Below are 24964 nucleotides of genomic sequence, written 5' to 3' on the forward strand. Positions count from 1 at the left end.
CCCATCCCTCCACCCCCTCCCCTCATCCCTCCCTTCCCTCACTCCCTCAAAACCTCCCCCCCCCTCCCCTCTATCCCTCCCTCCCTCCCTCCCCTCTGTCCCTCCCTCCCTCCTCCCTCCCCTCACCCTCCCTCCCCTCCCCTTCCCTCCCTCCTCCCCTCCCTCTATCTCCCTCCCTCCTCCCCTCCCCTCTATCCCTCCCTCCTCCCTCCCCTCCCCTCTATCCCTCCCTCCCTCCTCCCCTCCCTCTTCCCTCCCTCCCTCTCCCCTCCCCTCTATCCCTCCCTCCCTCCTCCCCTCCCCTCTTCCTCCTCTCCCTCCCCCCCTCCCTCCTCCCCTCCCCTCTATCCCTCCCTCCCTCCTCCCCTCCCCTCCCTCCCTCCTCCCCCTCCCCCTCCCCTCCCCCCCTCCCTCCCCCTCCCTCCCCCTCCCCTCTATCCCTCCCCTCCCTCCCTCCCCTCCTCTCTATCCCTCCCCTCCATCCCTCCCTCCTCCCCTCCCCTCTATCCCTCCCTCCCTCCTCCCCTCCCCTCTATCCCTCCTCCCTCCCTCCCCTCCTCCCTTCCCCTCTATCCCTCCTCCCTCCCTTCCCTATCCCTCCCTCCTTCCCTTCCCCCTCTCCTCCCTCCTCCTCCCTTCCCCTCTATCCCTCCCTCCCTCCCTCCCTTCCCCTCTATCCCTCCCTCCCCTCCTCCCTCCCTCCCCTCCCTCCTCCCCTCTATCCCTCCCTCCCTCCTCCCTCTCTCCTCTTCTCCCTCCTCCCCTCCCCTCCCTCTATCCCTCCCTCCCTCCTCCCCTCCCCTCCCCTCTATCCCTCCCTCCCCCCTCCCTCCTCCCCTCCCCTCCCCTCTATCCCTCCCTCCCTCCTCCCCTCCCCTCTATCCCTCCCTCCCCTCCCCTCCCCTCCCCTCTCTCCCTCCCTCCCTCCTCCCCTCCTATCCCTCCCTCCCTCCTCCCCTCCCCTCTATCCCTCCCTCCCTCCTCCCTCCCTCCCTCTTCCCTCCCTCCCTCCCTCCTCCCCTCCCCTCTATCCCTCCTCTATCCATCTTCCCCTCTATCCCTCCTCCCCTCTATCCCTCCTCCCCTCTATCCCTCTCCCCTTTATCCATCCATCTATCCCTCCTCCCCTCTATCCCTCCTCCCCTCTATCCCTCCTCCCCTCTATCCCTCCTCCCCTCTATCCCTCCTCCCCTCTATCCTCCTCCCCTCTATCCCTCCTCCCCTCTATCCCTCCTCCCTCTATCCCTCCTCCCCTCTATCCCTCCTCCCCTCTATCCTCCTCCCTCTATTCCTCCCTTGTCTCTCCTTGATAGTGATGTCAGGACTCGGACCAGTTTCTTCTATGTAATATATTTTCCATGATCCTGTAAATAACCTGTAGAAGCTTCTCCTACTGACAGACAGGCGGAGGTCAGCAGCGCTACAGTCGGCGCTTAACTTTTTCCGGAGTAGAAATCTGTGTTGCATTTACCAGAAACTCCTCCTGTGCCCCCAAATAATTGACATTTAGGATCCCTTTCTCTTTAAGAAACTGTAGTGTGTATTATATGTTCCAGCTGCTGCAGAACATACGCACCTGTTGCTGCGAAACCTTATATGCACTTTGGCTGCTACGGAACCTCGTTATACACAGCTCAGCTGCTGCGGAACCTCGTTATATACAGCTCAGCTGCTGCGGAACCTCGTTATATACAGCTCAGCTGCTGCGGAACCTCGTTATACATACCAACGGTGATACAGATCCGCATGATATGCACCTCTGCTGCTGCAGAACCTGTAGGATGTTTCCAGTCAATCAAAGATGGACAGATACCTTTTTACTTCGAGGTTCTGCAGCAGCTGTTGTAGGTTCCTATTATAAGGAATAATCCCCCCCCACACACACACGAATACGCTGGTGTCAGCTGGAGCAATTATGTGATGAACATGAAGATTACAGGTCTTGATCAGCGCAGTTGGAAATAGAATAGTTTGGATCAGAAGCGTTGGGGGATGGGGATGGGGAGGTGGGGTGTACAAATAGCAGAAAAATCCCTGATCATTCATTTTTTATTTCCTTAATGCACTGCAGTAGATTGACTCTTCCAGGGAGATTGTCTCCTGGCACAAGCGGCTCCATGAGCCCCTCCATGTGCCTAATACACCAGTGATGTACGCACCAGTCACTATGATCACACATATCACTGATTACAAGTGACAGGTGGAGGGGTATGTGGGGAGGAGTAGCGCATCCCACCCTGGATGTCCATACAGCTGTCAATCCCTCCCTCCCTCTATCTATGCATTGGGCGCTGGATTAAGGGGTCGGCATATGTGATGCAAAGTGCATTCCAATGAGTGTGGATTTCACAATTAAGAAAATTCCAGGTCAGTCATTGTCTGCAGTGGAACTCAGTTAAAATGTAGGGTAAACTACACAACCGGTCAGAGTCTATAGTGTGTGAATCCAGGATTAATGTAGATGTCTTCCCATAAAACTTTAATTTTCTTTTTCTTAAATGTAACAGGTTTAACCGATTGTATGTATTTATGGAGTTATAAAAATATAACATTCTGCCACTAGAGGGAGTGTGTGAGCTTACTGCATACAGCCTATCCACACTGAGCCCATAAGCTCCCTCTAGTGGAGGCAGAATATTAACTTTTACATCTAGTTCTATTCTTTGTACGAGGATATTAATGCTAAGTTATATTAAAGTATTAACATTAATTAAGTGCCCAAGGTAACAGAGACAAACCACCATTCTTTGGATCGGCGAGGGTCCCAGAAGTCAGAGCCCGGCCGCCCCCTAGTAGGAAAAGCAGCATCAGCGTCGTTTCCTGAGTCTTTGCGGCTCCTTCCTTACAGTACAGACGTGAAGCTTGAATGAGATTGTTTCTCGTGCCAGATACGACGCGGGGAAGGACGGCTTTATAGATCTCATGGAGCTGAAGCTGATGATGGAGAAACTTGGAGCTCCGCAAACTCATCTGGGCCTTAAGGACATGATCAAGGAAGTGGATGAAGATTTTGATGGAAAACTGAGCTTCAGGGAGGTGAGTCACAGCCTGCGGAGGGAGGCAGCGTCACCGCCGATCCTGCTGAGATCAGTCACATTCATAAACCCCCCACGTGAGTCATGGTAATGTTCAGTCCTGGGAGATTTCCTAGACGAGGCTGCCAGGGACATCGCTCCTAGCACCTGAGCTTACGCTGGGAATCCAGGCCCCAATCTCATGAAATATGCAGGAGGCTTCTCCATTCATTCTTGCTTGTCACTAGTAAGAAGCAGTGATTGTCTGCAGCAAGCCTAACTACCCATGGACGAGAGCAGGGGTTGCGAACCTGCCAGCACGCGCTCTGACATGGGGTCAGTGTAACAAGTGCACATTTCTAAGACATTACAACAATAATTCTGTATACAGTGGTCATAAAGAGGTCAGAAGTGGCCAGTTTTTGCTCCTATTCTATTTCTGCTGCTCCCCTGAGTATTTTTTTTTTCATTTTAAATCTGCCATACAGTGCCAGAGATATGGATCATTTTAATTGGTACTATTTTTTATGGTCTGGCTATAGGGTAATAATGCAAAGCCGCCTAAAGACCAAGTACAGGAGCGCAGTGCACCCTTGGTGTGGCCAAACATTTACATGCACCTTCCCACCTGCTTGTTTTCCATCTCTCACCCTTCTCTGGCTCTATGAAGCCAGAGCTGTCAATCAAATATGAGGGAGGGCGGAGATAGAGGGACAACAAGTAGGTGGGAAGGTGCAGATAAATGATTGGCCGCACCATGGTTCACCGAGTGGCGGCATTTGGTTTGAACAGTCCCCTGGCTTTCACACACCCCTAAAAGTTTATAAAAAGAATCAAATCAACAAGTGAGTCAAAAATATTAGACTTATTATATTAGTATTAATATTAGACAATTTATATTATATACATGCAGCTGGGAAAAGAAGTACACTGACGAAGTTTTCCCACCTACAAAGAATGGAGGTCTGTAATTTTTATCGTAGGTACACTTCACCTGTGAGAGACAGAATCTAAAAATAAAAAACAGAAAACCCCATTGTATGATTTTTACATAATTTTATTGCATGAAATAAGTATTTGATCACCTACCAACCAACAAGAATTCTGTCTCTCACAGACCTGTTAATTTTTCTTTAAAAAGCCCTCCTTCTCTGCACTCATTACCGGTATTAATTGCAACTGTTTGAACTCGTTACCTGTACCAGTGACAGCCCCGAAACCTGAAAGTTCTGGAGAAGATCTGTATGGAGGAGTGGGCCAAAATCCCACAGTGTGTGCAAACGTCTGACCTCTGTAATTACAAACAAAGGTTTCTGTACCAAATATTAAGCTCTGTTTTTCTATTGTATCAAATAATTATTTCATGCAATAAAATGCAAAATAAAATCACATTATGATTTTTACATAATTATTTTTAGATTCTGTCTCTCACAGGTGAAGTGTACTTACGATAACTATTACAGACCTCTCCATTCTTTGTAGGTGGGAAAACAGTGCATCAAATACTACTTTTCCCCACTTTATATACACGTACATGTACAGTACAGACCAAAAGTTTGGACACACCTCATTTAAAGATTTTTCGGTATTTTCATGACTATGAAAATTGTACATTCACACTGAAGGCATCAAAACTATGAATTAACACATGTGGAATTATATACTTAACAAAAAAGTGTGAAACAACTGAAAATATGTCTTATATTCTAGGTTCTTCAAAGTCGCCACCTTTTGCTTTGATGACTGCTTTGCACACTCTTGGCATTCTCTTGATGAGCTTCAAGAGGTAGTCACCGGAAATGGTCTTCCAACAATCTTGAAGGAGTTCCCAGAGATGCTTAGCACTTGTTGGCCCTTTTGCCTTCACTCTGCAGTCCAGCTCACCCCAAACCGTCTCGATTGGGTTCAGGTCTGGTGACTGTGGAGGCCAGGTCATCTGGCGTAGCACCCCATCACTCTCTTTCTTGGTCAAATAGCCCTTACACAGCCTGAAGGTGTGTTTGGGATCATTGTCCTGTTGAAAAATAAATGATGGTCCAACTAAATGCAAACCGCATGGAATAGCATGCCGCTGCAAGTTGCTGTGGTAGCCATGCTGGTTCAGTATGCCTTCAATTTTGAATAAATCCCCAACAGTGTCACCAGCAAAGCACCCCCACACCATCACACCTCCTCCTCCATGCTTCACGGTGGGAACCAGACATGTAGAGTCCATACGTTCACCTTTCTGCCTTGCACAAAGACACGGTGGTTGGAACCAAAGATCTCAAATTTGGACTCATCAGACCAAAGCTCAGATTTCCACTGGTCTAATGTCCATTCTTTGTGTTCTTTAGCCCAAACAAGTCTCTTCTGCTTGTTGCCTGTCCTTAGCAGTGGTTTCCTAGAAGCTATTTTACCATGAAGGCCTGCTGCACAAAGTCTCCTCTTAACAGTTGTTGTAGAGATGTGTCTGCTGCTAGAACTCTGTGTGGCATTGACCTGGTCTCTAATCTGAGCTGCTGTTAACCTGCGATTTCTGAGGCTGGTGACTCGGATAAACTTATCCTCAGAAGCAGAGGTGACTCTTGGTCTTCCTTTCCTGTGGCGGTCCTCATGTGAGCCATTTTCTTTGTAGCACTTGATGGTTTTTGCAACTGCACTTGGGGACACTTTCAAAGTTTTCCCAATTTTTCAGACTGACTGACCTTCATTTCTTAAAGTAATGATGGGCACTCGTTTTTCTTTACTTGGCTGCTTTTTTCTTGCCATAATACAAATTCTAAGTAAAGAAAAACGAGTGCCCATCATTACTTTAAGAAATGAAGGTCAGTCAGTCTGAAAAATTGGCAAAACTTTGAAAGTGTCCCCAAGTGCAGTTGCAAAAACCATCAAGTGCTACAAAGAAACTGGCTCACATGAGGACCGCCCCAGGAAAGGAAGACCAAGAGTCACCTCTGCTTCTGAAGGTAAGTTTATCCGAGTCACCAGCCTCAGAAATCGCAGGTTAACAGCTGCTCAGATTAGAGACCAGGTCAATGCCACACAGAGTTCTAGCAGCAGACACATCTCTTCAACAACTGTTAAGAGGAGACTTTGTGCAGCAGGCCTTCATGGTAAAATAGCTGCTAGGAAACCACTGCTAAGGACAGGCAACAAGCAGAAGAGACTTGTTTGGGCTAAAGAACACAAGGAATGGACATTAGACCAGTGGAAATCTGTGCTTTGGTCTGATGAGTCCAAATTTGAGATATTTGGTTCCAACCACCGTGTCTTTGTGCGACGCAGAAAAGGTGAACGGATGGACTCTACATGCCTGGTTCCCACCGTGAAGCATGGAGGAGGAGGTGTGATGGTGTGGGGGTGCTTTGCTGGTGACACTGTTGGGGATTTATTCAAAATTGAAGGCATACTGAACCAGCATGGCTACCACAGCATCTTGCAGCGGCATGCTATTCCATCCGGTTTGCGTTTAGTTGGACCATCATTTATTTTTCAACAGGACAATGACCCCAAACACACCTCCAGGCTGTGTAAGGGCTATCTGACCAAGAAGGAGAGTGATGGGGTGCTACGCCAGATGACCTGGCCTCCACAGTCACCAGACCTGAACCCAATCGAGATGGTTTGGGGTGAGCTGGACCGCAGAGTGAAGGCAAAAGGGCCAACAAGTGCTAAGCATCTCTGGGAACTCCTTCAAGATTGTTGGAAGACCATTTCTGGTGACTACCTCTTGAAGCTCATCAAGAGAATGCCAAGAGTGTGCAAAGCTGTCATCAAAGCAAAAGGTGGCTACTTTGAAGAACCTAGAATATAAGACATATTTTCAGTTGTTTTACACTTTTTTGTTAAGTATATAATTCCACATGTGTTAATCCATAGTTTTGATGCCTGCAGTGTGAATGTACAATTGTCATATTCATGAAAATACAGAAAAATCTTTAAATGAGGTGTGTCCAAACTTTTGGTCTGTACTGTATGTATATACATATGTACAGAAATATATAAATATATATATAATATATATTTTTATATATATATGTGTGTGTATGTATATACATGTGTACCTTAATGTGTATGCATTATATACAATTTTGTGGTGTTTATTCCACTTTTCCCTGAGAAGAGATAATAAGGATGAATCAATAACTTGTATGTACTCCAAAGATAATACACAAACTCATAAAACTGTTTATATTAGGGAGAAATATGCAGATCCCTTGATACCTGCAGATTATTAGCTCCCAGATATAATTTAGGATCAATATGGATAAATGTCAGGGAATGTTATTTTCCTTTCTATCCTTATTTTTCTCATAGTTTCGCCTTCTTACTTTTTAGGTTTATTACATTTTTTTTACATTTCTTCTTTCTTTAAAGTTCCTTTTAATTTTCCGCAAAGCTGCAGCGGGTGAGCTGGAGGAGGACAGCGGGTTGCACGCTCTTGCAAGACTCTCAGAAATCGATGTTTCCATTGAAGGTGTGAAAGGAGCCAAGAGCTTCTTTGAAGCAAAGGTAAGTGGGTTAATAAGATGTCAACTATAAATGGCTGTATCTATTTTAAGGGAGTCTGTCACCAGATATATGCAGCCCTAGCTGTAAGCAGCGTAAAGTAGGGGTGGAGGAGAACCTGCTTCTACTGCTGGGTCCCTTCCTGGGCTTCTTGCTGTAGTTTTGATAAAAGTACTGTTTTATCTGCTGCAGCTTTGCTAGTCCTCTCACTGATGAGCTCATGCTATGTAATCTTATGTATATGAGCTCTGGTTATCCCTGCCTCCATAGAAAGAGTGTCAGCTTTTGACTTATGCAAAGAATATTTAGAAATTGGTCAATCCACAGGAGTGCAGTTAGACAGAACTCATTACTGAAAGGACTAGCAGAGCTTCAGCAGATAAAATAGCTGTAGTTTCACATTTATTGGATTGATGAAAATACTTTAGTAAAGGCAAAACCACATAGAATTTCCTGAGCCTACGCGTTTCGCCTTGGTCAAGACTAGATGCCGAAACGCGTAGGTTCAGAAAATTCGACGTATTTTAATCAATCCAATAAATGTGAAGTTTTATACTTGTTGTCTCATCACTGCCTCAAGGATTCAGTTTCCAAAATTACATAACATTAGGAGAATTACATAAAGCAGTCAATAACCCCTTTAAGTCTGGGCATTTATTACCTTTTTCTGTTTTTATTTTGATGGCTGTTAGATGGCTTGTTTTTTTCTGGGCGAGTTGTAACTTTGAATTAGATCATTAACTTTACCATGTAATGAGCTGAAAAATGGGTACAAATTACCAGTGAGGTAAAATGGTAAAAGAATAACAAAATATAATGCCGCTGTTGTTCAGGGTTTTGTTTTTACGGCGTTCATTGTGACCTGGCAGTACGATTCTCCAGGTCGGTACAATTATGGCAATACCAAACTTACCATATTTTGCGGATTATAAAACGCACCCCAAATTTTGGGAGGAAAATAGGGAATTTTTTTTTTTTTAAATAAGATGGTGGTGAGTCTGTCTTTTATAGTCTGCTTTTACAGTAGCTTACCGGGGGGGGGGGGCGTCGGTAGTGGTGGAGCGGGGGTGCAGGAATGGGACGATGTTGCAGGCCCCGGGCTGGGAGGAGGGGGGGTGAGGCTGCGGCGGGACCCGGGCTTTTATAAAAGGTCGGGAGTCCCCACACTTCTCATCCTTTTCACTGTGGTGGACTTCTGGAAAATGGCCGCACATGCGCCACCTCTGGCGGCCGTTTTCCAGAAGTCCACCGCAGTGAAAAGGATGAGAAGTGTGGGGACTCCCGACCTTTTATAAAAGCCCGGGACCCGCCGCAGCCTCACACAGCCAAACAACTCCTCTTCCCAGCCCGGGGCCTGCAACATCGTCCCACTCCTGCCGTTGTCGCCAGCTTCCTGCAGCAGCAGCGACACCGCCTACTGCCCCCATGGTAAGCTACATTCAGGTTATAAGACGTACCACTATTTCCCTCCCCCAAATTTGGGGGGGGGGGGGGGTCTTATAATCCAAAAAATACAGTATATATATATATATATATATATATATATATATACATATATATACATATACAGTACAGACCAAAAGTTTGGACACACCTTCTCATTTAAAGATTTTTCTGTAATTTCATGACTTTGAAAATTGTAAATTCACACTGAAGGCATCAAAACTATGAATTAACACACGTGGAATTATATACTTAACAAAAAAGTGTGAAACAACTGAAATAAGTCTTATATTCTAGGTTCTTCAAAGTAGCCACTTTTTGCTTTGATGACTGCTTTGCACACTCTTGGCATTCTCTTGATGAGCTTCAAGAGGTAGTCACCGGAAATGGTCTTCCAACAATCTTGAAGGAGTTCCCAGAGATGCTTAGCACTTGTTGGCCCTTTTGCCTTCACTCTGCGGTCCAGCTCACCCCAAACCATCTCGATTGGGTTCAGATCTGGTGACTGTGGAGGCCAGGTCATCTGGCGTAGCACCCCATCACTCTCTCTCTTGGTCAAATAGCCCTTACACAGCCTGGAGGTGTGTTTAGGGTCATTGTCCTGTTGAAAAATAAATGATGGTCCAACTAAACGCAAACCGGATGGAATAGCATGCCGCTGCAAGATGCTGTGGTAGCCATGCTGGTTAAGTATGCCTTCAATTTTGAATAAATTCCCAATAGTGTCACCAGCAAAGCACCCCCACATATCACACCTCCTCCTCCATGCTTCACGGTGGGAACCAGGTATGTAGAGTCCATCCGTTCATCTTTTCTGCGTCGCACAAAGACACGGTGGTTGGAACAAAACATCTCAAATTTGGACTCCTCAGACCAAAGCACAGATTTCCACTGGTCTAATGTCCATTCCTTGTGTTCTTTAGCCCAAAACAAGTCTCTTCTGCTTGTTGCCTGTCCTTAGCAGTGGTTTCCTAGCAGCTATTTTACCATGAAGGCCTGCTGCACAAAGTCTCCTCTTAACAGTTGTTGAAGAGATGTGTCTGCTGCTAGAACTCTGTGTGGCATTGACCTGGTCTCTAATCTGAGCTGCTGTTAACCTGCGATTTCTGAGGCTGGTGACTCGGATAAACTTTTTCTCAGAAGCAAAGGTGACTCTTGGTCTTCCTTTCCTGTGGCGATCCTCAAGTGATCCAGTTTCTTTGTAGCACTTGATGGTTTTTGCAACTGCACTTGGGGACACTTTCAAAGTTTGCCCAATTTTTCGGACTGACTGACCTTCATTTCTTAAAGTAATGATGGCCACTCGTTTTTCTTTACTTAGCTGTTTTTTTCTTGTCATAATACAGATTCTAACAGTCTATTCAGTAGGACTATCAGCTGTGTATCCATCTGACTTCTGTACAACACAACTGATGGTCCCAACCCCATTTATAAGGCAAGAAATCCCACTTATTAAACCTGACAGGGCACACCTGTGAAGTGAAAACCATTTCCGGTGACTACCTCTTGAAGCTCATCAAGAGAATGCCAAGAGTGTGCAAAGCAGTCATCAAAGCAAAAAGTGGCTACTTTGAAGAACCTAGAATATAAGACATATTTTCAGTTGTTTCACACTTTTTTGTTAAGTCTATAATTCCACATGTGTTAATTCATAGTTTTGATGCCTTCAGTGTGAATGTACAATTTTGAAAGTCATGAAAATAAAGAAAAATCTTTAAATGAGAAGGTGTGTCCAAACTTTTGGTCTGTACTGTATATATATATATATTTTTTTTTTAAATGTTAGTGGTTAAAAAAAAAAATCAGAATTTTGTAAAAGAAAAAAAAAATACATTTTGTTTGTGTTGTCAGTGGCTGAGACCTGCGTATTCTCTTAAAAATGTAGCAATGCTCCTGTGTGAGAGCTTTCCGCTCGATAAACTGTAGTTTTTATTGATACTATGTGTATTTATAATTTTTTTTATTGCATCTGATTATGGAGATGTTCAACCATCATTTTTTTTTCTTTTCCGCATTGAGCATAAGGTTTAAATAACTTTATATTATGATTGGACTTTTATGTACAAATTAATTCCAAATATGTTGTTTTTTATTTAGTTTGAATGGGAAAAGGAGGGTGATTAACTTTGAAAAAAAAAAAAAGAAAAAAATTTTTTTAGTCCCCCCTAGGGGACTTGAATCTGCAACTATCTGATGGCTTATACTGTGTATTAAAGTATATATTGTAATTGACATTCTCCCAAAAAAAAAAAAAATCACCTATAGGAGGACAAAGATGGCAGCCTTGGTAACCATTGGCTCCCTGCAATTGCGTCACATGGGGTCTGATGGGAGCCGGTGCACAAGCGCAGTGGCAATCAGGCCATTTACAGTAAACTCTTGTCAGTCAGTGACTGCGGTTCTTAAATGGCAAAAACAGTAGCAATCAGAGGTAGCTCTGGATGTTACGGTTAGGCCATGACCCCACTATCAGTATTTGGTCAGTATTCGGTCAGTATTTTTTCTCAGGAGTGGGAGCCAAAACCAGGAGTGGGTGATAAATGCAGAATTGGTGACTTGTTTCTATTATACTTTTTCTCTGATTGTTCCTCACCTGGTTTTGGCTCCCACTCCTGAGAAAAAATACTGACCGAATACTGATAGTGGGGCCGTGGCCTTATAGGTATATGCTGGCTGTGTAACACAGCCGGCATCGCCTCGGTATGGAACGGGCTATCGCCAGTGTAAATGGTACAGGCGGGTACAACAGGTGGTGTCACTTCCCGCCGTTGGGATCTCTGGCACTCATTAAGTTCTCCCCCAGTCTATGGATAGAGAATAACTTTCAGTTGTGGGAATTCCGCCTCAGTCAGCCACCTGGGTCGTTCCTTTAAAATGAGTCAAAATTGAAATACTTTGGATTTTTACAACACAACATTTAAATGTAAGTGGTACCTGTAGGCGGTATGCTCTATAGCAGATTAATATCTAGTTTTGAGGGAAGAAATTCACTATAACTTGTATTTTATTCATTTAAAAAGAAGAATCTAGTGTAGCTGCCAATCAGCGATTAGGATCGCCCCTCCGTAGGCACAGTTATGCAGAAAATGCTGTCCATTACGGCTAGGACCACCCACTTGACTCCTGAGTTAAGAATGAGCAGGGATTTTAAGAAATAAAATACAAGTTATATAGTATTATGGACAAAGATTTAGTATTAAAATCCCTGCTCATTCTGAGATTAGAAATCAATCAGTGGATAGCCTGCCCCTATGCAAGTACCTACAGCTATAGCGGTCAATCGCTAATTAGGACTGCCCACTTGACTCTAGTCTCTGTAGATACACTTATATAGAGAAGGCTATAAATTACTGAATAGGACCACCCACTTGACTCCTAAACTCAGAATGACCAAGGATACATAGGTCTGTAAGAAAAAAAGATTTAAGGCCAGATTTATTAAGGTATTCTTGCTAGTTTTCTCGTGTAAAACACCTTGAAATGTTGCATTTTTTTGCCAGTTCTTGACCACCAAGTGATTTAATATTGTACAACACATTGGTGGTGTAAAATACACCAGCGATGTCCTCCAGTCCCTGACAATTGGGAGCATCTTACAGCTGCTGTTTAAGACTTGTGCACCTCTTAATGAGTAAGATGCTCCTAATTCATTAGGACTTGTTAGCAAACAACCAGCGTTAATGAATCGGGTCCTCAGTGTGTTCAGCTCTTCCTGCTCTATAACAGTTTGCCTATATATTCCGCAGCACTCCCAAGATGACGGGTTCCTTTTAATTCTACATGATGTTAGACTTAAATTAAATAATCAAGTAAAGATTGACCACTGGGAGAGATCCCAAGATCATATCCATATACATGTCTGTGGATCAGGGCCATGTAAACTGTTCAACGTCAAACAAGGGATAAATCAGAATTGGAAAAACAACGTATATAGAATAGATAAAAAAAAATAAAACTTTATTGATGTTCATAAATCTAAAACCAGAAAACACAAAGTGTCAAATAGCAACAAATAAATCAGTGGTAAGGCCATATTAGGCACCACAGATATACATGCTCCTTTTGATTAAGTGGATGTCTATGAAAGTTTGGACAATTGAAAAGAGGGTAAACTACAATCACTCATAAGAGCTAGCAAGAGCTCACATACTTATACTGTAGGTAGATGCTATGGTGCCACTGCCCCTACGCACGTTGGGGTAGTGGCACCATAGACTAACATACACATGTAAGTACTGATATTGATATTAGCACTGGGCACTTTAACATCTACCTATTCTATAAGTATATGAGCTCTTGGTAGCTCTTAAGAGTGATTGTAGTTTACACTCTTTTCAATTGTCTAAACTTTCATATACACGCTCCTTTTGATTAAAGTGGATGTCTATCTGTGGTGCCTAATATCGCCTTACCACTGATTTATTTGTTGCCATTTGAGACTGTTTTCTAGTTTTCTATTTATTAACATCCATAAAGTTTATTATTTTTTTTATCTATTGTTAAATTAAATATATAAATCATATATATAAAAAAAAAATCTCCAATTCGGTGCAACTTTTAGAACAAGGAACATTCTTCTGCTATATTTGGTGCTGGCTTCTTATAAATATATACATTAGAAAAGGCTCCTATCATGTAAATCTGCTCTCCCGAGAAACATACAGTCTGTCTACAAGTGTGGATTTTGTTTTGTCTAAGGTGCAGGCCATTAATCACGGCAGCCGATTCGAGCAAGAAATTAAAGCGGAACAAGAGGAGAAGAGGAGACAAGCGGAAGAGAAGGAACAGAGGAAGGCGGCATTCAAAGAGCTACAGTCCACCTTCAAGCCATAAAACAGAGCAGAGTATTTTCATAGCATGCAGAGAGAAATCTATCTATATACCTATATAACGCAGGGTGGGCAGGTTCTTGTTCTTCCGCTGTCGCTGGATTACAACTTCGAGCTTGTTTTACACCAGCCAAGGGCAAGTGATCCACCGATACCTGAAGATCCGAGACCTGACATTCCTGCTGTCAAAGTATATTTGCAAAAAAGATTTATCTAATTTATTGCTTAAAGGTTGGATGGACCAATAAAGTGAATCATTTTACTAGTGATTTTCATTTTTATGTTGCAGACGCAGTATTTTTTTACATCATTCTCACTGTTTTTTTGTGAAAAACCTGTAAATAAAAATAATCATAGCTATTATTCTATGGATTTTGTGTTCTTGATTGGTCAGAAAAGTTTGTTCGCTTCTAGTTTGTACCAAGTGTCACAATAAAACAAATCCTAATATGGAAAGAACATGCACATTTTTCTGCAGATCTGCCATAGATTTCACCACCTGTACAATGAAGTGGGTGAAATCGGCTACTCTGTCGATTTTTAAAGTCAACATCTCAAATCATTTCGGACACGTTCAGTATTTTACATCAGTATTTGTAAGCCAAAATCAGCAGAGGAAAAAGTATAAAGCCTCATGCACACGTCTGACTTTCACGGAGAGCACTTGTACCTGTGATGGTTTATGGGGCCATTCACAAGTCTGTGATTTTTCGAAGGCTGCGGAAAGTCACAAAGACATGTCCGAATTTCATCCGAGGGCAGGATCAAAATCGGCAATGCAAGAATCAGAACGTGCTCGGATGACATCCAGGTGCGGTTTGTCAGAAAACCGCACCTGGATGTACAAGAAAATTGGATGACACTCATATCTAACTGATCAGAACAGTCAGTTTTTTTTAGTACATGGAAAAATTGGACATCTGAATGATGCCTGATAGAAACACGTCACCACTTCTGCATTTTTCACCCACTCCTGGTTTTGGCTTACAAATACTGAACGTGGTCTTAAAAGGGGTTTCTGGGCTTGAGCTAAATTTCTGCCGTCGCTCTACGCAACTGCAGATTGCGTGCACACTGTCAGGATTCTGCTTTTACCTGTTCGCGCAGCCTGTCGACAGTCCGATTTGCATACGTGCGATCACCTGCCGACTAGCATCTCTTATTGCTTCTTTTTTATGTTGTATTGAGAGCAGCAAATGAAAATCTAGCAGGCAAGTGATCGCCAATTCATTATTGAGGGCATGTGACAACGGTCCAGAGCAGAACTACGCACACTTGTCAAGGTCTAGCAATCTAAAGGTAGATAAAGAGACTTAACGCAGCCAAAAAGGTCAAACTGCCCAGGTCACAGAACTAATGCACTATAAGGATATGGCAAAACCCATGTAATAAAGATGGTAGCAATAAAAATGCAAACTACTGATGAGATAACCACTCACAACCTACCAATTCATGGAGGGGGTGATTGACAAGTATTAAAACTGCACCCAAAAAGGCTTGTGTAGGGTGTTGGTCACACACAGGTAGTGCACAGTGTCTGTGGCCTCACTTTTTACACACATGTGTAGAGCAAAAGCCGGGAAAACAACTTTAATGGATTTAATCCAGTGGAAAGGAGGAGCATTAGTAAGTAGATCTTAGATGACAGAGTAGTAGAAGTAGCAGAGCAATCTGAGCTTTAGAGTATTCATCCAAGATTATAGAAAGCTACACTTTAGTCTACACTTTGAAAACGAGAGACTACTACTAGGGTTGAGCGAGTATGTTCTGTCCGAGTATGCTCTGGCCGAGCGCCGAGTATTTACAGCTGCTCGGTGATCAGGTTAAATCACTCCAGTGTGCATGATTTGCAATTGTTTGACAGCTTTATTACATGTGAGGAATGTGTAAGAAATAGACATTCCTCACATGTAATAAAGCTGTCAAATAGTTGCAAATCATGCACACGGGAGCGATTCAACCATATCACCGAGCAGCTATAAATACTGGGAGCTCGGCCCGAGCATACTCGGTGAAAGGGTTAACAGAACATACTCGCTCAACACTAATTACTACCAAACACTTTACCAGGACTCCTCCTGCCTCAATACAGAGTTGAAGGTTATTCTTTGTAAGATGAAAAGTTGTGTGATTTTCTGATATACTCTCTGCATCAACTTGAAAACTATAAGCAGTGGATATAGAAAGTATATTAGGAACTTGTAAAATGTTTCATTATAAAGAAACAAACATTTTTTTTTGCAAAAACAAAAATACCAGAAAGTGACGGAACATCGCAAAGTCTTTACAACTTTTGTTATTTTCAGCCTTTCAAGTTTGAATAGTCTCCGCCAAAATTGGGGCAATAGCCATATTTGCCCATCAAATTAATCAAAAGTGACAGTTTTGTTTGCCAGACCGGGACGGACTGGAGTAGCATTTCTGACACTGTACATGCCACTCGGAAGAGACACTGAATTCATTAAGTGGCGAGTCCTTCTACCCCAGCAAGACTGGCGTTGGGCAAGTGTGTGCTACTTCAGTCTTTGATGAATTGACCCCCAGGTTTTTTTGAGGGGATTTTGAGAAGTGTTTGGAGAGTTTCTGCTCAGATTGTGCTCCAAAAAGTCATTGTGAACATACTTATTGGGGATGGGGGGAGCAGTGTTCAAAGGGGTTGTCTGGTCAAAAATGATAAGTCTGCAATCACTCTGTGTGATTGCAGACTTATGAATCCCCCCAGTGCAGCACTGTGCGCTGCGGGAATTCGCCGGTATGAGACCCGGGACCGGAGGCTATGTATATGTTATACATACGTATTCATAATAATGATTCATAAGCCTGCAGTCACACAGAGCGACTGCAGACTTTTGACTGGACAACCCCTTTAACCAAATTATACACTATTGGGCCAAGTTCAAATTTCTGTATGTCTTTTAGAGAAACAATGTACAGACAAACTGAATTCATATGCAAAACTGATCCACTGCACAGCTGATGCAAACAGAAGTAGAGAGACCCCATTGAATATTATGGGGGTCTATCTGGGTGCATAAGTTATGCAACAGATGCGTTGTTCACATTAATTTTGTTTGTTCCTCGAAACCAGGGATGTCAAACTCAACCACAGAGGGCCAAAATGAAAAACTTGGGACAAAGTTGCGGGCCAACCAGGATACAGTATAATGGCCCCACATAGTCCTCCATACAGCATAATGGGCCCTCATAGGGGTGGTGGTTCTGGTGTCACGGGCCAAATATAAATCACTCTCCGAGGGCCAGATTTTGCCCAAGGGCCAGAGTTTGACATGTATGATCTAAACAGAACAAACTGAATGTGAACTTACTACTGATAAATACTCCAAATCTTTCTAATTTTTAGTGGAAACTTAACAATAGACAGTCTTAATGTCACATTTATCATAGCGGTTCATGCCTTTTGATAAATTTGGTGCATCTTTAGACTGTATTAACTTTGCACCACTTATACGTTGGCTTACTTTGTGCCAAAATTTTGGTGCATGGTGTCGTGTATGTTAGAGGATCCCCCTTTCACTATGTCAAGCGGCAAAGAGTGTGTCTAAATCATAATTAATATGGTGCAAGTTATTAAAGACTGATTATTCTACCTACACTCTGGTGCATGTGACTTCCGCCATTGTGTGGTATTGACACATCCCATATAATTCAGCAGAGCCGAGCTACAATACCAAACTGTGTGACGTTGTTCCCGGTAGAAAGCAGTGACGTTTTATACAACCCTATTTAATAATACCTGTGTTCAGTTTGCAGAATGTGTCACCATAATAAATAGATGCCATGTTCAAGGTGAATGCATAGAATACAACCGCCACATCACAAGGTATGAAGAAGTTTGTTAGCATGTTTTTTTTATTTATTTTTTTAAGTGCCTTCCATGCATATCAGATCCGTCAGCAACAATCCCATGACACTTTTTGTAATGATACAGCACCGCAGTTTTACAAGAGTTTGTGCTGCGTCTTATTCAGCAAATGTATTAAACCGTGCAATAACAAAAAAGTATAAACATTAAAACACTGACTGTAAAACAGCAGTACGGGGAGAAGGTAGTGTTGCACAAAAAGAAAAAAAAAAAAAAAGCCAAATCCATTGTCATCACATATATACAATATAGATATGTACACATAGATCATCCTCTTAATGAACAAATATCAAAATAGTCTATTCCTATTGAAATCTCCTTCCCAGAACCTTGCTTCGCTCCTCGGACAGGACAATTAAGATTATTATTTACATGAACAGAACGCACAATGACACCGACTCACTAGGGCCACAAATGCTGGGATTGGACACTTGCGCTGGAACAGATCTCGTTTCTTATACAATGACGGAGGAAGGGGCCGACAGGTGCGGCAGAGACAAAGATGGCGGCTTAAAACGGAAATGGAAAACGACACTTCCGTTTCGAAGGTGGAGACACATTTTGCCGGGATGGAACAAGGTAGGTACTACCTATAGCTATATATTATGTGGGTAAGGGTGGCGGATGCTCATACATCATCGTTAGGCCAGGTGTGAATAGGAGGCAGTGTTAAAGGGTATTGTCAAAAGCATAGGATATTGATGACCTATTCTTAGAGTGCAGTCAGATGACTGTATAAATTGGACCATAATGAACGGACTGGCTGGCAGCTTCATATTTTTCTATGCATCGGTCACGCTCAGGTTGAGAGAGCCACCAGCCAGTCCATGCATTGCGTTGCGATCTTGGTCGTCTGACTGCTGAACGGACTTGGCTGGCAGCTCTCCCAACCCAAGAGTGACAGCTTCATATTTTTCTATGAATCTGCCATGCTAAAGGCGAGCGAGCCGCCAGCCAGACAGTGCATTGCATTCTGATCTCGGTCTGATTTATACAGTCATCTGACATCAGACTGGTGTGAGTCCAAAATCCAGCACCACCACTGATCAGTTGCTATTAGCTCCAGTGGCAGATGTATGTAAACAGTGAACGGAGCTGAACAGCGCAGCTCCCTTCAATGTGCTGTGGCCGTTGCCAGGTCCTGCAGAACAGCCCCTATTCTCTTAATCAACAGCAGATCAGTGAGGATGATGAAGGGTGTCAGGCCCCCACTGGTCTGATATTGATGCCTTTTCCTGATCAATATCATATGCCTGGACAACCTCTTTATGTGACAACCTTGTATTGCACTCTCTCACTTTAGCATGTACGGCGCATGATACACTGCAGTCATGTTCTGGTAACATTTACTTCTGACTTCTATTGGGGTGTGAGTGTCACATAAGGCTGCAGTCATCAGAATTAAGGGGAACCGCAACGGGAACGGTAGCAAGTCCTATCCATAGTAAGTATAGTAACAAGAGATCACTTTGTAGCCCAAGCACTAGGAAAGCATAGGCTGCTGCAATAGGCTGGTAAAGTGGCAAAAAAAAAAAGTTGACACTGATGTATAACAAAAAATAAAGCTGTTCCTCTATTAAACATGTCAAATTTTCTATTAGAATCTTTCTAGAAAATGCTTCCAATGATACTCAGAATATTAAAAAAATATATGTAACAATGTTCAAAAGTGATAATGAATGACAACCCCTTTAAAGAGAACCTGATGTTATGACCTTATACAGTTTTAAAAGTACAGATAATCACATCCCTAAAAAAGGTGCTAAACCAGAGGGCTGAAAAGAAAGTACTATGGAGTCACATGATGCATCTCAGCCAAGCAGTAACTAGAAAAAAAAAGTCATGCGATAAACTATGACGCTGCAGTCCCATGATTCTTTTTAGATCAGCAGGGGGGAATCATGTGATACAAGCGTCAAATCTCAAAAGTTCCTTTTAAACAGGATTTCTAGCCAGACCATAACGAGACACTCCTAAATCAGAGGGGTAACTCAAAAGGTCCTGGGTCCCAAGGAGAAATCTGTAACATACCCCCTTCTCCCTTACCCACTCTGCCATTTCTTGCGTGGCAGAGGAGTCCCTGGACCTTTACGGACACTAGATTTTGGGTGTGACAGCCATGTCTGTCCTGAATGTTGCTCCAGGATTATAAAATAAAAGTTTATTGCAAAAGACAGCTCCACCCCGTCCATGGGTTGTGTTTGGTATTATACAGCTCAGCCCTATACATAAAGCAGAGCCTATGGCAGCTGGGGGGCCATTTCTACATAAACTTTTTTTCTTCTCAATCTCATAAACCCTTTTTAGTTGTGATGGCAAAGTATTAGTCTTACATCTACAGGACCCAGAGTTACTTCTTAAACCTACAGAATAAGGATTAAAGACCACACAAATATATAAATATATTGGCTCGGAAATGGGTGAGGGAAGCAAACCTCATTGATTAATGACCACAAACTCGCTGACAATGATGGAAGGCTAACGCGCTGATCTAGGATTCCATGTGCATCTCTTCTGGGTGCTGTACAGACCCTGCTTACCGTTACAGGCAGTGACTGCAGTAATATGCTTATTTTACAGAAGAGACATGCTGTATATTATATAGTTAGAATGGATATATGGGCTGAATATATTTTTTTGCATCTAACCCTTTAATGTTAATTTTAAAAATAATTAGTATTCGGACTATACCCCCCGTCTCTGACAGGCATCTTACACCTGATTGCTGAAGCGGAGGGTGCCACAAAATGATTTACTAAACTGCACAATAAGATGCCACATATGGAGCTCATTCACTGACCAGAGCAGAGAGGGTTAACCCAACCACGAGTCCTAAATAACGTAGGGAAGACATTAGTGGGGAGAGGGCTGCTCCCATTATGCATCTGGCCCCACTCTATATCCTCAGAAAATGACCTACTGTATAAATCATGCTTTTAGGTTACATTTATTTAGTAAAAAAATGTTGAAACTTTTTTTTTACATTTTCCATATCAGTATATATATAAAAAAAACAAACAAAAACACAAATCTTGCAAATTTCACTCTGGCCACTAGGCCTGATATTAGACACTAATTTTCTTATCTTTTCCCCTGGACCCTGGCTCTAACCCCATTTATTTGTATACAAGTATTTCCTGGGCATGCTCTGATCCAGGCAATGGTTATTGTGGGATGAAGGGGGAAGAGGTGAGCAGTGATATACGTGCTATGAATTGTGGACCCTGTGTTATTGTCTGTATACACAGGTGTTCCCTTTCATTCTAATTCTGTCTGTGGCAATAATGAGACTGATGAAAAGTCTTCTGTGCATATGAGGATATGCAAGTCTAGTCTGGCTTATTGGTCAGTGTGACAATTGCAAGATTTTGGGCTTGGTGGGTGTGTGTGGTGTGTGCATATATGATTATTTTTTACATAAAAACCTGATGCAAACAATAGGTCGTTTTATGATGAAACAACCCTTATTGAAAAAGATTGAACTGGATCAGAAAAACACAGCACCACATCTGCCCACAGGTCATGTGTGGTATTACAACTTCGTTCCTACCATGCCCGTGCAGTAGAGCTGCAATACCAGATATGACCCATGGACTGGTGTGCCGCTGTCTGTGGTAGAAAGGAGCCATGTTTTCACATCCAACTGCTTTAAATACATCTAGTGATCTTTTAATGTTATTGTATATTACTAAAATGTGGGGATTCAACCTCATTGCGTAGTGGGTGACAAAACCGCTCCGTTCATGGCAGTGGGGACCTTCGCTGATCAGGACAGGGTCGTATCCTAGCACTACGCCATAACTTTTCATATTAGGAAAACCCCTTTAATTGGCACTTTAGGGTCAGTTAGTGGCTACATCTGGCCGAGCTGTGATAGTCTACTGTGCCCTAATCCTGTTAAATAACTGACGTAAAGCAATAAATTACGTTAGTCCGATTATCTATGGTCGAGGAATTAACGCTAAGACGCCATATATCTGTGACCGGCCGGGGCCTCATCGCACAACTCCAAGCATGTTCGGACAAACCTATTGAAGATCATGGCTGGAAGACCATGATTACCGGCTGCCCACTTACTATTTTTTTCCCCAACCTACTGTGCAAACTTGTATGTTATTTTCCTTATTTTTTTTAATTTTTACAGTTTCATAAAATGACATGTTCTGTACCTACAACTATTATAAAATAATAACACGAGCAGCTGGTGGCATCTATAGCACCATAGAAACACATCTCCTGGGCCATAATGGACACTAGGCCTCACTGACGCAAACTGCTAGGCCATGTTGCCATTAGCAACCAATCAGAGCGCAGTTTTCATTTCATACACAGCTCTGGGAAAATGGAAGCTGAGCTGTTATTGGTTGCTATGGGCTTTGCCAGGCCAGATTTTACTTAGAGACAGTTTTGATCAATCTCCGTTGTTGTCCCGCCTGACAGCCGCCCCCCCCTCCCCCCAGATATTCATAACGTGAATAATTTATACAATCAAACACGTTTCATCTAAAAGTCTTGATTAGACGGACTAGGGAAATATGCTCCAAAAATGTAAACATAATGATATTGTAATGGTGATATTGCACAAAAAATGAACAAAAAGACAATAACAAAAAAAGCAATGAGGGACCAGAGGAGTATATAGGTGAAAGGAACGTAAAGCAACTGACTCACAGACATTGGGGAACTACAGATCCAAGCATAGACTACAGGCAATAAAAAGCGCTCTTGTTACCAATAGTGGATGCTGGGATGTGAAGGCTTGCACTGTGGCTTAATAATTAGAAAAACATGGCTGATTTCTTCTAGAAACACCACAAGAGCCTGTGTGTCTCGTATTACAGCTCAGCTGCCCTGAAGTGAATGCTGCAATACCACACACAACCTGTGGACAGATGTGGCGCTGCTTATGGAATAGAGCAGCCATGGTTCTAATCGTTTACAACCCCCGTAATAAAAAGCATTGTTAAGGCTATGTGCACATTGAGGTTTTGTAAAGAGTTTAAAAAAATATATATTTTTTTCTTTTAAAGCAGAAACCAAGGAGTTTCTCTTTTGTTGAAGTTTTTAAAAGTTCCCCCTCCCCCAAATAATTTTCTGCAGCCTTTTAGATTGGGCAGATCCAAGGTTGGAGAAGTTTCCATCAGGATTGTCTTCAAAGAAGTGACAAGCATTATTGTTTTTCCACTAGGCATTTTTCAAAAACTCTTTGAAGGAAAAAAAAGAAGCTAAAAAAAACCTCCTTACACTATCAGAAAAGTGAATTTCCCCTCACTAATGAATTGGAAGAGTTTCCAAGTGGTTTCAGGAGGATTTTGATGCGGATCCATTCTTCAAAAAAACTCAACGTGAATATAGCTTAATGGGTTTTTATGCCAAGTTTGGAAGTTATCTACTACCTATAGGATTGGTAATAACTTCCAGACTGCTGGGACCCTCGCTGATCCCTTGATCGGGGGCTCTGAAAAGTCAAGTCTCAATGGTGCAGAGTTCAAGCACAGTGTTTGGCCAACTCTGACAATTCCATAGAAAATGAATGGAGTGGAGATGCACGCTCGACTTCTGCTTCATCCAGATGGGCAGTATTTGGGATCGCGTGGGTCCTAGCGATCAGAATGCCAATGATCAGAATGTTACCCCCTATCCTATGCATAGATAATCTCTTCTGCATTTGGCACAAGGGGTATTCTGTTAAAAAGAATTTATCATCACCCATTTCCTGGAAAAGTGAAATGCTGGACTGGTAGAAGTCTGACCGCCGGGACCACCAACCGATCGCCGAGCTTTGCTTGTTCATTTCCACAGACTTTGGATAGGATATACACTCAACAGGAGTACCATTCAAACTCCTCTTGCGGAAATTAGGAACTGGTGTCACCCATCCTGAAAATTGGTAGGGGTTCCATGTGCACAGGCAAAAATCTTCTTTAACAAGTGTTTATTTGCCCCATAGGAACCTATCAAATACTTTTTTTCTGAGAGCTGGAATCTCATTGGTTGTCACAAGCCCCAGTGCCGAATTATGCTAGTCCTTATGAATACGCCCCAGCACGATTACATTTTGTTGCGGGCAAATTTCCTGATGATGGCTACCATAGATGTCATTGCATTTCAGCTATGACAAGTGAACTAGTGACCACCATGACTGCTTTTCTAACAGTGGTCACCAAATTATAGCTACTTGGACTGATGGAGAACTAGAACTGGAGACCACAAACAATTGATTGTGGTCAAAACCGGCTGACTATAGCCATCTTGACCATCACAGAGTACAAACTTATGACAGACATAAAAAATTGAAATCCCGAGTCCCCTCTATCATGAGACTGTACAATCACTGAACAGATAAGAGACGGAATACATGCTGGGACATGTAATCCTGCTACATATACATCTGATTGTCACCTGTAAAAGGATAGAACATTTAAGTGACACACAACTACCAACACTGGCGGTGGGAGCGTCGCAGAGCGCGAGCCGTGTACAGTAAAGTTGTGATTTTTGCAATATTCAGAACATACTAGCAGATATAGTATTCACTAATTCCATAGAATATATTAAAAGTGGATTGTAAAAGTTCTGTCTGGGATTACCAGTCTGGAAGGGGATCCAGACACAGGTAAGAGAAGAGAGTGGTTGGGGGAACCAATAACTAAAATAGGAACCTGTCGACTTCTGCACATACAACATAATATGGCAGTAGCTTTCACTGCAGATTTTCTGATTCAATCGAACAGGCATGTTCATCTTAATGGAGGAAGTAACGGCTTAATAGGCGATTCCTGTTCAGCTGAGAAATAGTTAGATCTGATAGAATCAAACTTGGCGGAGTGTACGGACTAAAGAACATTTATAGCGGTCTCTAATAACACTTAAAATCAAGAAGACTGTCCAAAATGAGGCATATTTTTCTGCTAAATCCAGGATTTACCTGCAGATTTAATCCCTCTACATGAAAAAAAAAAAAAGAAATCTACAGTAAAAATTAACAGAAATGGACATGCTGCAGATTTTAACCCCTTTCTATTGTGGCCAATTTTCATTTTTGCACTTTCCCCCCCCCCATTTTTCCAAAAGTTCTAACTTTTCTTTATTTTTATGTTGACTGTCATTGAACGAGTTGTAGTTTTGTAGGTCACCATTCAAAAATTGTTCAAATGGTTAAGAACCCCCTCCCAACCCCCCAAAAAAGAAGCAAACCAACAATTCCATCATTTTTTTGGAGGGGTGGGGTTGTTTTTACAGTGTTCAACGCACAGTAAAAATGATCTGGCAACATGATTCTTCAAGTCGGTAACATTATGGAG

The 24964-nt window shown here is 42.6% G+C and overlaps 1 protein-coding gene across 2 annotated transcripts in view; it reads left to right on the top strand.

Moving 5' to 3' along the window:
- Positions 1 to 14140, top strand: part of LOC141171554 (EF-hand domain-containing protein D2-like) — an 18048-nt gene extending 3908 nt beyond the window's left edge. For both annotated transcript variants that reach the window (XM_073655236.1, XM_073655237.1), the window contains exons 2-4: positions 2889 to 3036; positions 7374 to 7508; positions 13647 to 14140. In XM_073655236.1, coding sequence (XP_073511337.1) covers positions 2889 to 3036; positions 7374 to 7508; positions 13647 to 13781 — 418 coding nt within the window. In that variant the 3' untranslated portion in view covers positions 13782 to 14140. The remainder of the gene's footprint in view (positions 1 to 2888; positions 3037 to 7373; positions 7509 to 13646) is intronic.
- Positions 14141 to 24964: the final 10824 nt, after the last annotated feature.

Source organism: Phyllobates terribilis, unplaced genomic scaffold (assembly GCF_046119375.1).
Source record: "Phyllobates terribilis strain yellow unplaced genomic scaffold, ASM4611937v1 Scaffold_12__6_contigs__length_324123572, whole genome shotgun sequence".
Lineage (NCBI taxonomy): Eukaryota > Metazoa > Chordata > Amphibia > Anura > Dendrobatidae > Phyllobates > Phyllobates terribilis.